We start from the raw sequence: 17589 nt of genomic DNA on the forward strand, positions 1-17589 counted from the left end.
TAAACTTACAGAAGAATTCCCTACCTAGGCTGAGACCACTCAGGCAGCTAATCTCTAGGTTGGAGAATTGAAACAATTAATCCACATTGAGATCTTCAGACAAAGGGGAAAATCCAAATGATGGAAGTAAAAGCTTTTAAGCAGAGGAAATATAGTAATTTAATTCATCACTGATTGTACATGGATTTTCTTTTTGTTTTTATGTTAATTAGTTAGAAGTTTGAAAGTCTACAGGAAGACAAGATTTTCTGGAAAATTGATAGCAAACACTCAAAAGGTTGGAGCATATAATTTGATAAAGTTGTATAGTGGGCTCTTAACCTTTTGCTTACAAGACTTTAAATCTCAGTACACTCATGGGTTATAGACTTGGTTTTCCAATGAAAAAATGATTTTTTTTTTTTTTACAGTAAATGTCTTTATTGTATTTCATCTTCAGTGATTAACATTCTTCTCTGTCACTTGTTGAAATACCTAATCTCCCCTCAAATTTCTTTAATTTTTTGCATTTAAAAATAATATTGTTTCATTTGCTGCACCTGTTTTTGTCTTAATACAGAGATCATTTTGTTTTTAAAAGGAGAGGATTTTGCTAGGCTACTTAAAGAGATCTCCTTGTATGTTATTCTTGATTCTACCTGATGCTTCTTTCATGCTATAAAGCAGTGGTTCTCGATATGATGTCAGAAAATATTACAAACAAAATTTTGAACTATGTTTAATATTTCAGAAAGTCTAACAGAATCAGCCATTTGTGCAAAATACAGTTGCATGAGTTTCTCTGTATTTGGCTATGATTTTTAACAATTTAATATGATAAGACTAGTTTTGTTACTGGGATCTGAAGCTCCAGTTGGCTATTAGATATTTCTGTAGTTAATTAAAACATAAAAATTATTGTGGCTTTTTAAATGTTTTTTTTGTTTTGGTGGGCTTTTTGGTTGATAAAATATTTGAAAATATGAGTCCATGGGAAAGGGAAAGGGGATCCTTGGTGATGAAAAAGTTGTAAACCACTGCTATATAGCCTGTTTGACTTTCTTTGTCTTTCCTGAAAAGGTAATGATAATGTAATCACAAATTCAAGATCCTTTTGCTTTTTTGTATTCTTACAAGTGAAGAAAAAAGTAGTGGTCAGCCTATTGGCTATTTTCATTCTCGCTAATATTGTTATAAAGGGATTTAGTTAGCTGTGCCACTGGATTAAAATACAAAGCTGACCATTGTTTACTTTCTTAGCTCTCAAGGAGAAAAAAAGAGTACATATTTTTCTGAAAATCTGTTCTCACATCTACTCAAGGCTAAAGATTTTATGCACCTATTTGTCATATGTTAAGAGTCTTAACCCCCAGCTAAACCAATGCCTCATTAGTCCTCATTTCAGAGGGGTGAAGAGTCATATTTTTCCTACTCACAGTTCCTCACATGCTCTGAGTTTCTGGCCACTGAAGCCCTCCCTAGGAAGGACTGAAGTAGCTAAGTCTGTTTATTGTCTTGTATTTTAATCCATCACTATATAACTCAATCCCTTTGTTAATTTCTCTCAATCTGAATCACATTTAACTGAAAAGATAACTTTCTTGTCTCTCTCTTTCCTCTCTTCTTAGTTATTAAGACTATTTGTTTGTTTCAAGGTGGACGACTGCTCTGCTGCGAGTCGTGTCCAGCCTCCTTCCACCCGGAGTGCCTGAGCATAGAGACGCCCGAAGGCTGCTGGAACTGCAATGATTGCAAGGCTGGCAAGAAGCTGCATTACAAGCAGATTGTTTGGGCCAAATTGGGAAATTACAGGCAAGTTTTTCCAAGGACAAAGAGGAAGTATTCAATCACTGTTGAGTAGTTCACAGTCTGTACAAGCGTGGCCAGGAAACAGGTACAACACACAGCACAGCCACTTCCTCAGAAAAAGAAAGAAAAACATTTTTAGTCTGGGTTTTTAGAAGACTGGGAAGGTTAGTGGTGGTTAGATTCCCCCACACACCCCCCCTTTTTTTTTGGTTGATTGACTTTTGTTTTTAAGTTCTGAAAGTTATTTTATCCTAATGAACTATGGTACTAATAGGATTTGGAATAAAAGGTTTCATATGGATAGTGGGGAAGACTTTTTTCTTTTTGCATTCTAATTAGATTTATGTTCATTCCTGGTTTCTAGTGAAGTTAACAGTTTATATTCTGGCCAAAATAACTCTTTCTGACCCAAAATCTGTTTTATTATAGTTCTAGCTAGAAGCTCTAAACTGTGTGCAAAGAGGGAGCTTTTTAGACTTTAGGGAGAGAGGTATTTCATTAGGAGCCTTTAGTTCTTAAGGGAATGAAGCAAGAAGTATGCATGGGTGCCATTATTTTATTAAATCTTTCTCCTCTTAAGAAGCCTATTTTTGGACCGCCCTTGAGCCGGGGCCTCGGGGCCAGGAAGTCGGACCCCCGAACCTGAGTGGTCGCCATGGCCAAGTACCTGGCCCAGATCATTGTGATGGGTGTGCAGGTGGTGGGCAGGGCCTTTGCCCGGGCCCTGCGGCAGGAGTTTGCAGCCAGCCGAGCAGCGGCGGACACCCGGGGACGCGCAGGACACCAGTCTGCGGCCGAAAATTTTTCTTTTTAAAAAAAAAAAAGAAGCCTATTTTTAACAAATCTTCACGCAAAAGGATAGTGATATGTTTTTAAAATTTTACATTCTACATTTTGAGGTATATGCTTATATTTTACTAAGAAAATGGATGCTATTCAAAAGAACACAGTGAAGTTCTGCTTTTCAGTTAGAATCCTAAATATGTTTCCATAGAATTTCAAACATGCTGTAATTTTTTTAAACAAGAGTTCTGTCATTTTCTCTGTTTTAAATAAACTGCTTGCTTACCTATTTAACCTTAAAAACTTCATTTTTAGCTGATATGAGGGGCATTGAGAAGCTCCCCTCCAACCAATTTTTTTAACAAATGACAGGAAACTTCCATGTTCTTTTTTTTAAAAATGGACACTTTGACTATATAAATAATTTTCCACTTTACAGCAAAAGATATAAATTTTAAAAGGCAAATATCAAACCAGGTGTACTCGTCTACTCTCAGTAAGAAAAGAAAAATACCTTCCTGAAGGAAAAAGGAGCAGAGAAAGAGCCAGTTTGCAGAAGAAGAGCAAGTGGAAAATAAACATGTGAAAAGTGCCCTGCCTCACTAAAAATAAAATGTACATAAAAAAACAAAGTTTATTTTCAATTAACAGGCTGGCAGAGATTTAAGAATACTAATTCTGCAGCTCAGGTGGGCCTGGAGAGACAAGGGCTCCTGCACAAGAAAGGCATCATGTGACAGAGCTGAACTGTGCACCCCTGGACCCCGCACTTCCCCTTCAAGGAGTGAATCTAAGGAGAGACACTGGACACGCGGGCAAACTTGTCCTGTAGGGATGCTCATTGCAGTGGTGCTTCTAGGTGCAGAAGGAATCCAGATGGCCAGTCAGTAGGCGATGTGTCAATCCATATTGCAGGATGCCTAGAAGACAGAAGAAGGGTAATGCTCACGGTAACATGGGAAATGGCCTCAGTGTACAGTTAACCTCAGGAAGCACGTTAAATAGTACATAGGTTATCTCTCCGTATACGTATACAACTTGTAAAAATTGGAGCTTGCGATATAATACATTTGTATTATTACCTGGAAAAAACATCTAACGTTAATAGTCTGAGGCATGAGATTATAAGGAGGAAGCGTATTCAGCTTTTCTGTTACACATTTCTGCGTTGTTTTAATTTTTAAAAGAAACTGCATTTTTGTGTGTGTGTATACAACTACATTTAATAATTTTAAAGGTATGTCCTTTTTTAATTGAAGTGTAGTTATAGTGTTGTGCTAATTTCTGCTGTTACAGCAGACTGACTCAGTTACATACATACATACATTCTTTTTTATATTCTTTTATGGTTTATCACAGGGGATTGGATATAGTTTCCTGTGCTCTACAGGAAGACCTTGTTGTTTATCCATTCTCTACGTAACAGTTTGCATCTGTTAACCCCAGGCTCCCAGTCCTCCCCTCTCCCTCCATCCCCTTGGCAACCACAGGTCTGCTTTCTCTGGGAGTCTGTCTGTGTTTTGTAGATAAGTTCCTTTGTGCCATGTTTTAGATTCCACATAGAAGTGATGCCGTATGTACTGGTCTTTCTCTGACTTCCTTCACTTAGTATGATAGTCTCTAGATGCGTCCATGCTGCTGCGAGTGGCATTTTTCGTTCTTGTTTATGGCTGAGTCGTGCTCCACTGTGTAGACGCACCGCATCCTCTTTACTCGCTCATCTGTCGGTGGACAACTAGGTTGTTTTGTAAATGCTGCTGCTGTGAACACAGGGTGCGCACGTCTTCTTGAATCCTGGTTTTGTCCAGGTCTGTGTCCAGCAGTGGGGTCGCTGGCTCATGTTGTAGTTCTGTTTTTAGTTTTCTGAGCACCCTCTGTACTGTTCTCCCTAGTAACCATACCAACTACATTCCCAGCAACAGTGGAGGAGGGTTCCCTTTGCCTCACACCCCGACCAGCATTTGTTATTTGCAGACTTTTTAATGATGGTGATTCTGACTGGCACACAGAACTTTTATAATTAAAAATATATATATTTTCCAGGAGGGGATAGATACAGGTTTGACGAATAATAGATAAGATATTCCCGGATAGAAATATCAGAAATAGTAAAAAGGCTTTGTTGTTGTTTAGTCACTAAGTTGTCTCTGACTCTTGCAACACTATGCACTGTAGCCTGCCAGGCTTCTCTGTCCATGGGATTTCCCAGGCAAGAATACTGGAGTCAGTTGCCATTTTCCTCTCCAGGGGTTCTTCCCAACCCAGGATCGTCTCCTGCATCAAGCCCTCATCTCCTGCATTGACAGGTGGATTCTTTATCACTGAGCCACCAGGGAAGCCCCAAGGCCTTCAGATAAATTTCAGAATGTTTCCTTTTTAAAACTTTCTTTTGTCTTTAAAAAAAATATAATTGACATTATGTTAGTTTCAGGTATACAGTATGATGACTCGACATTTGTGTACATCACAAAACAATCACCACAATAAATCTAGTTAACATCCATCACCATATATAGTTAAAGTTAGGCCCAAAGCAGAGCTTCACAGGCCAGTGACATTTTATCTGCCTGATTTTATGTCCATGGACTAATTCGTAATGTATTTTTTTCAATCAGACCTCTCTGGGCCCCATGAAACTTTCTTTTCAATGACTAGTTATTCTGATGTGAGACTTCCTGGGGGAGACGTGGGCCTGGAACAAGGATGGCAGAAATCATACCCCCGTCTGTCTGAGCCAGTGTGTGTGGTTACCACACGCACCCCACATGTGGCCTTAACACGAATCAGAAATACAACCACTGCCCAGCCTGCTTTGAGAGGAACCAAATACTGATTACACAGAATAGTGTTGTTTTTAGCAATTTGAACACAGGCTTCTACCCACGTTTTAATTAACCCACAGGTGAACATGGGGTGCTTTTAGGTGAAGCATGTTCATCACTTATCTTCCCAATAATGCCATTCATTGTTCATCAAGTAAATGGTTTTATGAGGCATGTGTAAAATGCGACTGAAAAACATTACGTCTGTGTGCACCTACTGTTGGTATCAACGATCGAATGTACTACGGGGACCCCCCTCAGTTCCCGACCTGCCCAGTTGCAGGAAATCTTCCAGCGCACCTCGCAGGTGGCTCCCCCAATGATCACTGTGGACCAGTCATCACGTGAAGCATGGTTTTTTTCAGGCCTGTCCCAAATCTCACATCTATTATGATCTAAGATGAATTAGATTCTGAAATACACACTGATAAAAGCCTAGTACATTTGGCCAGAAAATATTTTATCCTGGTTGACTAGAGAGTCAGAAAATGCCAGTTTGAATGGGAGCAGGCATTCTCCCAAGAGTTTATTCTGATTAGCATCAGTTTATTCTCAAAGGATTCCCTTGACTGCCAGGAATAAACTTCTGTAGTTTGAAAGACAATCTTGGAATTAAGAATGTCACATTTGGAGAAAAATGTGACTTTTCCAGGACTGAAATCTGGTTTGGAATATTTTACTGGCCAATTCTAATTCTTAAGTTGTATTGTAGGTTCACTGTTAACGTTATTAGTGTGCTTTATTCTTATGTATACTTTTATAAATATCAAATATTAATATTTAAGGAAGAAATCAGATCGGGTGTTTAGGGCCTAGTTTGTTTAGTCTGTGTTCACCATTTCACGCATTAATTCATTCATCAGTATGTTGTTAAATGACGTGTGCTTTGGGCAGGATTAAAGGTAAGCGAGGTGTTCTGTGTCCTTAGATTTGCAATGAAAATTACACAGTACGAAACCTGTGTCTTTCGGCTCCCGCCAGCCGTGTAAAGCATAGCGCAACTCTCCATCCTCCGCTTTCAGATGGTGGCCGGCCGAGATCTGCAACCCCCGGTCTGTGCCGCTGAACATCCAGGGCCTCAAGCATGACCTGGGCGACTTCCCCGTGTTCTTCTTCGGCTCTCACGACTACTACTGGGTCCACCAGGGCAGAGTGTTCCCTTACGTCGAAGGAGACAAAAGCTTTGCCGATGGACAGACCAGTATTAACAAGACCTTCAAAAAAGGTACGTTGGACGCCATTCACCGTGGCTCAGAACTGACGCTCCTGTTGATCTGTCCGCACGCCTCACTCATGGAGGACACGTGCCGGTAGGGAGTTTCACCAGGTGTTATGACCTGGCGTCCATAGTTTCCAGTCACGTTAGAACCACCTCACAATCCAATCACTCAGAAAAACCTGTTCAGTGGAGTAGACTGTGCTGTGTGTGTGAAAGAAGTTTTCTCAGTGATCTTACTACAGACGTGGAGATTTATCTGGGAACGCAGAGTCTCCTTAATTAAGTGAAGCACCTTTGCCACAGAAGAGTAGTCAGCACTTCCCATGAAGAGCCTTACAGCTGTTTTCTGTAAAATTTTTTGCTGTCTAATTTTGTTAAACTTTTTTTTGCTGTGTATTGAGGTAAATCCCATCTACAAACAAGGTTGTGATGGTTTCAGGTGAATAGCAAAGGGACTCAGCCGTACATATCCACGTGTCCATTCTCCCCCAAATTCCCCTCCCATCCGGGCTGTCACATAACCTTGAGCAGAGTTCCCTGAGCTATGCAGGAGGTCCTGGTTGGTTATCCATTTTAAATATAGCTGTGTGTTCGTCTCCATCCCACACTCCAGAACTGTTTCCCCACCCCCTGGCAGCCATAAATTTGTTCTCTAAGTCTTAACAGCTGTTTTTGCAACAAGTTGACGGGAAGTTTAGCTTTCTGGGGCAGAGTGAAGTGAATTTAAATCTGGTACAAGGTAAAAGCTGCTGTCAGGTTCCTGTGGAAACCCCTGACCATTGAAGGGGGGCCTCTTTTCCATGGTGGCAGCTTGCACAGAGCAGTCAGTGTTCAGCTGCAGATGAATTATATCCCATTTCAGTGTTACTCTATCCTGGTGGTAAATGGTTACTTCCAGGACATAATTTTAAAAAGAAAACCTCAGGTCCCATTTCGTGCATGGGGAAGGCAGGGTAATAACAACTCTTTTTGTTTATTTGGTGTGGGGTGTTTTTATGCTTTGTCCGGTCTTATTGGCAGCGTTGGAAGAAGCTGCAAAACGTTTCCAAGAGTTGAAAGCACAAAGAGAAAGTAAAGAAGCACTGGAGATTGAAAAAAGCTCAAGAAAACCCCCTCCATACAAACACATCAAAGTGAGTCTTCACCCACGAAAATGCTGGTATTTGACAGACAAGGTGAAACTGCTCTCTTAGTAGTTAGAAGGCCCCGACTGGCTTGTAAAAACTTTATGCTGATTACAGCTCAGTCTGTGCAGAACAAGCTTCTGCTGGAGCATCCGCTGGGAGCCGAGGCTGCTGCGCCGGGAGGGCGAGGACTTTGACGAGTGAGCCCCTCATACTGAGGAACAACACGTTTGATGGGAATTTCTGTGCTTGCTCCTCAGCCTGTCCTGTAACCAGCAAGAATATAGGGATTTAGCCCCTTTCTTCCAGAGAGCCCAGAGCTGTTTTCAACTTTATGAAATGGTCATCAACTGATAGGAGGGGAAAGACACAGGATAAATGAGGACTCGCGTCAGGTTTTGGTATTTTTGTCAACTTAAGAGAGGCAGCTGTTAATCTCAGCTTACTCAACTGGGGAAATCCTTTCTCAGGGTCACCCCACAGGCAGTAGCGGGGCCAGGCGGGCCTGGGTGTCTCCGATGTCCTGTTCAGATTCCTCCCTCCCACTTGTGATTTTGTTGCCAGGCCAACAAAGTGATAGGAAAGGTACAGATCCAGGTGGCAGATCTGTCGGAGATTCCCCGCTGCAACTGCAAGCCGGCCGACGAGAACCCTTGTGGCTTGGAGTCCGAGTGCCTGAACCGGATGCTGCAGTATGAGTGTCACCCCCAGGTGTGCCCGGCGGGGGAGCGCTGCCAGAACCAGTGCTTCACCAAGAGGCTCTACCCGGACGCAGAGGTCATCAGGACCGAGCGGAGGGGCTGGGGCCTCCGGACCAAGAGGAGCATCAAGAAGGTAGCACGGGGCGGGGCGGCAGTGGGTCAGACCAGGACCCGTGCCTCTCAGAGTGTGTCAGTAAGGATTCAGTACACAGGGATTCATTCCACAATTCTGAAACTTCTCAGGTTGAGAGTTTGGTACTTCTGGAGCAAGTAAGAAATGGTTAGAAGAGCAGATGGTAAAGAATCTGCCTGCAGTGCGATCCACGTTTGACCGCTGGGTTGGGAAGATCCCCTGGAGACCGGAATGGCTACCCACTCCAGTATTCTTGCCTGGAGAATCCCATGGACAGAGGAGCCTGGCGCACTGCAGTCCATGGGGTCCCAAAGAGTCGGACACGACTGAGTGACTTTCACTTTTCCTGTGATCAGTCATAAGAAGGAGAAGGGATATTGGTCATTCTATCTGAAATATTTTTTACTTGTTAAGCAAACTAGATTTAACATAGGTAAAAGGAAAAATAGTGAAGTTAAGAACATACTGGACAGAAACTAGCAAACCCAGGACTTTGCTCCAACATTGTAATTAACCATGAAGCCCCAGTCAAGTCACTTAACCCAGGGGTCTCCAACCTCTGGGATCTAATGCCTGATCTGAGGTGGAACTGATGTAATAATACTAGAAATAAAGTGCACAATGAAATGTAATGCACTTAAATCATCCCGAAATCATCCCCCCTCCCCCATCCATGGAAAAATTGTATTCCATGAATCCAGTCCCTGGTGCCAAAAAGGATGAGGACTGCTGACTTAACCTCTCTGAGCCTCAATTCCTCTATCTCTAAAATGGATATAATAAACCCTGCCCTACATGTGAAAGAGTTGTGGCTAGTCTCAAATTAGATCATATATACAGAGCAGCTAGAAAAAGTTGAGATCTTTAATACTTATAAATTATCTTCATTCTTATACTTTGAGGTAATTCTTCAAAGCAGTCTCTTTGTTTAACACAGGAAATGTGTGCCCATTGTGGAAAATATTTTAATCCAAATAACTCAATTGAAAATCACCAATAAATCCTACTATTCACACAGTGGCTCTTAACCTTTAGAGACCCTGAGAATCTTCCAGGGTCCTTGTTACAATGAGTGTCAACTGAAATATTGGTGACAGGCCTAAATAATCTGTTTTTTAAAAAGTTTGTCTTCTCCACCTAGTCCCCACCATCACCTTCTGATGTGTACAACTTACAGCCATGTTCTCTGAGAGAAGATGGGCCTAATAGGAATTTAAAATTACTCTTGGCATTTTTCTGCCTTAAAAAAAAAAATCACCTTTATAATGAAATGCTGTATAACATAGAACAGAAATTCAAACAATACAAAAAAGATAATAAAGAGTGAAATTCCCCAATTCCTGCCCTCCACACCAGAGAAGACCATTGTTCTTAAGTTGGTGTGTAGCCTGTTAGAACTTTTTCTCTGCAGTTACTACACACAAACGGAAAGAGGTTAATAAAAGGAGACCATGATCGTCCAGGCTGTGTGGCCTAACCGGGGCTATAGTTGAGCAGGAAAGAAGTGGTTGGACTTCTGACATTTCGAAGGTAGCACCTGCAGGATTCGCCAGCTCAGTGGCTGTGTGGATTGGGTTGCTTGGTCAAAGGCCATCTGCATTTAAAGTGTCATCATATAGGGACTTCCCTGGTGGTCCAGTGGTTAAGAATCCACCTTGCAGTACAGGGGACAGGGGTTCGATCCCTGGTCTGGGAACTAGGATTCCGCATGCTATGGAGCAGCTAAGCCCCTGTCACCACTGCTGAGCCCACTGCCGCAGCTAGAGTCCATGTGCTGCAACAGAAGCTCCCACATGACGCAACGAGGACTGCCATGCCACAACTACGACCCGACGCAGTCAGATAAATATTTTTTTAAATGTCACCATATAATGCACACATTTTGATACTACTTTAATGCCCTGCATATCACTTGCAGGTTTTTACTTATGGTTTCAGGGGAGTTTGTGGAGCCATCCTGAAGTTTAATATGGTGTTGACACCTTTTAATAGTAGTTATATTTATTCTAAACCATGTTCTAAGTTACTAAGTTAATGATATAATCAAAAGAGAAGAAAACAGTCAGGATTATTCTGCCCTTTAGCACCTACTAAAGGGAATTGCTAGTAGAAGACAATTGGTCATTTACAAAAGAGCTGAACATACACAGTCCCTGAACAGCATAGTCAAAAAGACTGTAGCAATGTGGAGAAGGCTTGGGTACACTCAGAGACAGGAGCCCAATGGGAGACTGAAGTACACCATCAGTCCCCTTCTTTTCACACAAAACAGATTCCTAAAAACGTGTGCCAGACTTAAACAAAGGACCCTGTTATGAAGTGGTTTCTTTCTTAGAAATTAAAAACATGTGTGCGTGCTAAGTCGCTTCAGTCGTATCTGACTCTTTGTGACCCTATGGACTGTAGCCCGCTAGGCTCCTTTGTCCATGGGCTTCTCCAGGTACCAGTACTGGAGTAGGCTGCCATGCCCTCCTCCTCCAGGGGATTTCCCAACCCAGGGATCTGACCCACATCTCCCACGGCTCCTGCATTGCAGGCAGATTCTTTACCACTGAGTCACTGGGGAAGCCCTAAAAAAAATTATATTAAATACTAAATTAAACTGTCCTTTTGCTGTTGCCTTTAAGGATAGATTTCTAGCATTTTAAAATTTATTTATTTCTTTATTTTTGGCCATGCCTCACGGCATGGGAGATCTTAGTTTCCCGACCAGGGATCAAACCTGAGCCTCCTTCATTGGTAACGTGGAGTTGTAACCACTGGACCGCCAGAGAAGTTCCAGATTTTTGCCTGCTTAAAAGTTCTTTATTTTGTTACTTTTAACCACAATTGAATTCACAGTTAATGGTTTTAAGTCCAGTAAGCAACTCCTTGAGGCTAAAGATTTGTCGCTTTTTAGATGCCTAAAATATTTCTTTTACAAAATAACTAGACAGATGTATTCACAACCATATCGAGTTGACAAGACTTAACATACCTCGTTTGATATCAGCACTTTTTTTCAGTATTCACCAGTTTTCATAGAATAGTAAATAGAAACCATAACACATGGTTTCAGACCTTTAAAAGCCACAGAACCCTTTCTTCAAATGAAGCCTTGACTTGAATCTCAAGCGTGTCAGGCAGGTAAAGTGGAGCTGATTTGGTCTGAACCCCCTGCTCGGTCTTCAGTCCAGAAAACTCGCCATAAAGTAAGGTGACACCAGGTGGCAGTGCAGCCAGGATGCGATGAGACCCACCTGGGAGGGCGGCGAGACCGCGGCCAGGCCAGGTGTTCTCAGCGGCCAAGGCCCAAGTCCGGACCGCGTGGAGGGAAAGCCATTCAGGGCCGACTGCGCACAGTACGTGCCCGTGCAGAGCTGTCCTGTCTCGGCGTCTCAGGCGGAGGGGAAACGCGGCTCCCTGTCGGAACCTGTCCCATCGGTTACAACGGGGGAGAGAAGCCCCCAGAAGCGCGCTTGTGTGTTGACCAGGCCCAGCCGAGAGGAGCTGTAGCTGCTTGAAGCAGACGGGCCCTCGCCCATGTCCCCTGTGGCCAGCCAGCCGGCCGGACGCCCAGGCTGACCCACCATCTCCCTTCTCTCATGCCAAAGTCACAGTTTCGTCTTTTTATCGGTGGGAAAAGTCTTTTTATCGGTGGGAAAAACCTAAGTATCCATACGTAAGGACATTGGCTTATGCTTTTAATGACTCATCAGAATCAGAAAAGACTACAGCGCTTCTCTTTAGATGACTGATGCTCTCGGTTCTGTGATACTGAGCAATGAGCGGTGAGCACGGCTGGTGAGAACTTGGGTTGGGGGCTGGGGGAGGAACACGGGTCTAGTAAAAACAATAGCAAATACATATTAATTTACTTCCTGAAGACATTTCTCTGCCTCGGAAATGTATTTTTAACACCAAGAAATCCTATAGTTAATGTTGTTGCCCTAGATTGAATCAGCCAAGTCTTCGAGGTGAAAGGGTGATTCATGATTATGCATTTATAAACATGAGAGGTTGAATGTACGGTATTTACGCTTATTTTAAAAAGGAGCTTATTAGTACATACCTATTAGAACAGCAGAATGAAAAACAGTGACTATCCCATGGGCTTCCCTAGTAGCTCACCTGGTAAAGAATCTACCTGCAATGCAGCAGACCCTGGTTCGATCCCTGGGTGGGGAAGATCCCCTGGAGAAGGGAATAGCAACCCACTCCAGTATTCTTTCCTGGAGAATCCCATGGACAGAGGAGCCTGGTGGGCTACAGTCCACGGGGTCACAAAGAGTCAGACACGACTGAGCGCACACATACCACATGCTGACGAGGACGTGGGGAGGCCGGCGCTCTCATACATGGGGAGTGTGTGGTGGGAACTCAAAATGATCCCGCCACTCTGGGAAATAGCTTGGCAGTTTTCTAAAAAATTAAACATATGCTCACCATATGACCCAGCATTTATCCCAGAGAAATGAAAACCTTTGTCTACATATAAACTTTATCAAAATGTTCACAGCATCTTTATTTGGTAATAAAAGCTTTATTTGTTACTCAGCAGTAATGAAACAATAAACTATTGATACCCACAACAGCTTGGCTAGATCTCAAGGGAATTAAGCTTAGTTTTTCTTTAAAAAGCCAATCTCTAAAGGTTACATATTGTGATTCCATTTATAGCACACCCTCAAAATGATAAAACTATAGGGTTGGGAAGGTCCTACTGTTTAGCCCTGGGAACTATATTCAATATCCCATGATAAACCATAATAGAGAAGGATATAAAAAAAGAGTCTGTGTGTATGTATAACTGAATCAGTCTGTAGCACGTCAGAAATTAACACAACGTTGTAAGTCAACTAAACTTCCATAAAATATAATTAAGGAGAAAACGATGGAGTTGGAGAACAAATGAGGGACGGAGGATGGGCAGGGTTGTGAAGGAGCGGTTCTGGGCCTCTGTGTTGACATGACTGTGGTGGTGGCTGCCTAACTGCCCACCTGGTAGAACTCCGGAAACGCACGTGTGTACACATAACAACACACATGCACACAAACAAGTGCTTGTGAAATCCTCAAAATCTTGTCCCAGTGTCAGTTTTCTGGTCTTCCTTTGTATCGTCATTCTGTTTCCAGGAAGGTTTTGGGTTAATTCTCTTGGGTTACACATGTGGTGTTTGGGAATGCTTTCTAACACAATACACTAATTGTTTCTCTGCATGTTGCATGCTCCTCTGCAGGGTGAATTTGTAAATGAATATGTCGGCGAATTAATTGATGAGGAAGAATGCAGATTGCGAATCAAGCGAGCCCACGAGAACAGTGTAACTAATTTTTATATGTTAACTGTTACCAAGGTAAAATTGCTTTTTTTTTTGGTAAGAACAAAGGATTTTTTTGGTTTAGTCTCATAGTCTTAGGTTGAATTCCGTTTCCTTCCTCTAATTTGGTTTCATTTCAAGCAAAACATAATGGTCTGTGGTAGCCAGTATGCGTCCCGCTGTAATATGCTCATTTTACCAGAATACAAATGTGAGGGATTGTCGCAGGTCACGTGACACAGCGCCGTGCATGAGAAGGTGACCAGCAACAAGGTTAACATACCCGGGTTTGAGCCTCAGCTCTTAGTCCTGGAAGACCTGGTCCCCAGTTTGGTTATCACCAAGGGAGAGAGTCACCACTGTGCTTCTAAGTCACAAACCACCAGGAGAGTTCTGCTTTAGCAAAAAAATCCTAACTATAAATCATTCTGTATATTTAGACTTTTTTTTTTTAATGAGTCAGGAAAAATGAATGCTGTCAAAAGAGACAGTAAAACTTCTGATTTAATACATGCAACTGTGGGTGTTACTTGAAGCACATTCACTGCAAAACCTACTTTATTGAATTTCTCCAACAGTCCTCTGATTTATAGGTGACGAGAAACTGAGGTCCAGCCATGAGAAATGATGTGTTGAATATCTTGTTACAGCTTAACGAAGTACCTGTGTTTCCTATGTTCCAGGCTCTCTCTAAAACTGAATCAGAATAGCATTAAAAGAACTAGAAATCACTGAGGAGTATTAGTTTAACTGTTATGTCACTGAAAGTTTTACCACTTTCACAAACAGATAATGTATAAACATAAAATGCCATTTATTCATGGCTGCCGACTGTCCCCTTAGCTCCCAGCCCCACTGCCAGTGACCCCTGCAGCCATCCAGACAACACTAGGGGGCTGTGTCCTCCAGAGCCTTTCCGGATTATCAGAGTGTAAATTCAGGGAGCCAAAATGTTGGGCTTCTTATGATACCTTGAACTTTCATATAAGTAAATGTAAGTGACAAAGATTATATCCCAGACTCTAGCTTTTCCATCAGCCAAATCTCCCAAGTCTTTGTGCAGAGAAGTGTCTCGCTTCTGTTCCCTCTCTCTTTGTGGCCTAAGTTCTCATCCACCTGCGCCCCTGGCCCCCAGCTCTGCTTCTCGCTCAGAGCAGGGGTGGCAGCAAACCACCATCATCCCCGTCTCAATTAACATCCTAACTGAGCACGCTCTGCTCAGAAAACACCTTTCCTTCAGCCCCACACCCAGCTGACATTCTAAGTGGCGTTATCTGCAGTCTGTTCCTAGAAGCAAACTTTAAAAGAACCCAGACTTCACATTGTCTTACTTGCTCTGACTTGGTCTCCATGTAGAGAAGAGGACTCGGTCAGTCGTCCAGGAGCACATCTGTGAAGCTGTAGGTGGTCAGGCCTCGGCTGACGGTGCTTGGCGCTACCCTGGGGCTCCTGCCTGCGCTGGGGGTTTCTCCGACACGCTGATGCTCAGTTTTATGTCAAAGGAGCTCTCTCTTCCTTTCTTTTCTTTCTGAAGGACCGTATCATTGATGCTGGCCCAAAGGGAAATTATTCTCGCTTTATGAACCACAGTTGTAATCCAAACTGTGAAACCCAAAAGTGGACCGTGAATGGAGATGTTCGCGTTGGGCTTTTTGCTCTTTGTGACATTCCTGCAGGTAAAAGGAACTTAACTTGCTTCCTCTCCCAGGACACTCTTCAAGTTTTGACCCTCACATATTTATTCAAATAAAATAAAGAGCTGTGTTTAGAATTATCTGTCATTAAGAAGTAAAACTCTATCCTGCAAAAGGGAGATTAGTAGAAGCAAATTCGTTCTCCAAATGATTGCTGTCTGTTTAATGTAAGCTGATGTTTAAACTTTTGTTTTCTTTTTTAATTTAAAGTAATGAGCCTGCGTTAACATCAGCTGGTTTCTTGGGCTGTTTGTGGGAGCTTTCTTATTTTGTTTTTTAGTTCGAAAGAGCATTCTGTTCCCAATTAGATATAAAAAGCTTTTTGAAGCAGTCACTGCTTTTATTTTTCCTTACCCATCCACCATCACAACAGCAGAACTTAATTTCTCCTTTGTTAGAAAAATGGGTGGGAAGGGAAGTACCATAACTGAAAGGGATTTAAACTGTGTTTCTAGCACTCACTGTGGATTGCTGAGGAAGCTTGGACCTCCTAGTTTGAATCCCTGGGTCTTCGGTTTGTATAGTAAACCTGCATTTAGAACTCTTTTTCTGATCATAATGTAAGACATTAGCTACTGAACATGGTATGGTTGTGACAATTCCACGGTCATATTGTTCACTTGGACACTAGGTGTGAAATAGTTTTAGAAAAAGAGGCCTGAACTAGAGCCTGTTTTTCTTGAGCACAGGTTTCAGATTCTCAGTCTCTCTATCATAGTGTTTGACCACTTCAGTGAAAAGGCTATGGTGGCCTTTGCAGAATATTTCTTTTGCTTTAATCATTGGTGGATGGGGACGTCTTCTTCTAGCTTTTGTTTGTTTGTTTGTTTGTTTTCCTTTTCCCCATCACTGTGTTCAGTGTGGAACAAGGAGGAGGGAAGGGTCTTCATATCAGAATCATGTCTCTCTTATCAGTGTGAGGCTGTGTCTTTGACGGCTTCTCTCTTCCCCGGGACTTGAGTATGAATGGTTCTCTCTCTTGTGGCCTAGGGATGGAGCTGACATTTAATTACAACCTGGACTGTTTGGGCAACGGCAGGACAGAGTGCCACTGCGGGGCAGACAACTGCAGCGGCTTCCTGGGCGTGCGCCCGAAGGTCAGTGGTAGGGAGGGCGCTGCTGGAGAACCGTCTCAGGAACAGTGGGCCAGATGGTTTCATCTGTCAGGTTCCGAACATGTTTGTATTTCTGATTGAACTGGAAGTTAGTAGACTCCTTTTCAAAAACATTTTTAAAAAATTCACCTTACCCTAAAAGCCACCCAGTTACACACTTTAAATTGGTGGATTTTATGGTTTGTGAATGATATCTCAGTGTCTTTGCAATTTTGAAGAAAAAGCACCTATTCAAAAGTCAGTGAAAATGAAGCACAGTTTTTTAAAATAGAGCAGTGTCCTTCTTTTTCTTTTTAATTTGGCTGCACCAGCTCTTTGTTGCAGCACATGGGCTCTTCTAGTTAAAACATGTTGACTCTAGTCCCTGACCAGGGATCGAACCCAGGCCCCCTGCGGTAGGGGCACAGAGCCTTATCCACTGGACCACCAGGAAAATCCCAATAAAGCCTTGTTTTTCTTTCATTTCTGTTACGGGACAAGCCCTTCTGGAGTTTTATCTAACCAGACAACAGATGGATTTAAGTGAACCTGAGGTTGTAGGATTTTCCTTTTCTGTAGCGCTTCATGCGCTGTGATCATTAAAACTATGGTCCCTCTTTCCCGCCAGTCGGCATGTGCCTCCACAGCTGAAGAAAAGGCCAAAAATGCTAAGCTAAAGCCGAAGCGACGAAAAATCAAAACGGAGCCCAAGCAGCTGCACGAGGATTTCTGTTTCCAGTGTGGGGATGGCGGGGAGCTGGTCATGTGCGACAGGAAGGACTGCTCCAAAGCCTACCACCTGCTCTGCCTTAACCTGCCGCAGCCGCCCTACGGTGAGCACCTCCCCACCCCCGCCACGTCCAGCCCCCTGTGGGCCATGCGATGGGCAGCGGAGAGGACAAGTGGCTGGAGCAAGCAACTCTCAGTGCAC

The 17589-nt window shown here is 42.9% G+C and overlaps 1 protein-coding gene across 7 annotated transcripts in view; it reads left to right on the forward strand.

The window, feature by feature from the left end:
* The window catches only part of WHSC1L1 (Wolf-Hirschhorn syndrome candidate 1-like 1), a 69992-nt gene that overhangs the window by 45521 nt on the left and 6882 nt on the right, over positions 1-17589 (forward strand). For 6 of the 7 annotated variants that reach the window (XR_825158.1, XR_825159.1, XR_825160.1 and 3 more), the window contains 8 exons: positions 1635-1791; positions 6416-6618; positions 7633-7745; positions 8301-8570; positions 13790-13906; positions 15405-15546; positions 16555-16661; positions 17287-17491. Coding sequence is in view for 4 of the 7 variants with exons in the window: in XM_010838767.1 (XP_010837069.1) it covers positions 1635-1791; positions 6416-6618; positions 7633-7745; positions 8301-8570; positions 13790-13906; positions 15405-15546; positions 16555-16661; positions 17287-17491 (1314 nt within the window). In the remaining 3 variants the exon portion in view is untranslated. The remainder of the gene's footprint in view (positions 1-1634; positions 1792-6415; positions 6619-7632; positions 7746-8300; positions 8571-13789; positions 13907-15404; positions 15547-16554; positions 16662-17286; positions 17492-17589) is intronic. The other variant, XM_010838768.1, reaches the window with a different exon arrangement.

The sequence above is a fragment of the Bison bison genome, unplaced genomic scaffold, assembly GCF_000754665.1.
Source record: "Bison bison bison isolate TAMUID 2011002044 unplaced genomic scaffold, Bison_UMD1.0 scf7180017864105, whole genome shotgun sequence".
NCBI lineage: Eukaryota > Metazoa > Chordata > Mammalia > Artiodactyla > Bovidae > Bison > Bison bison.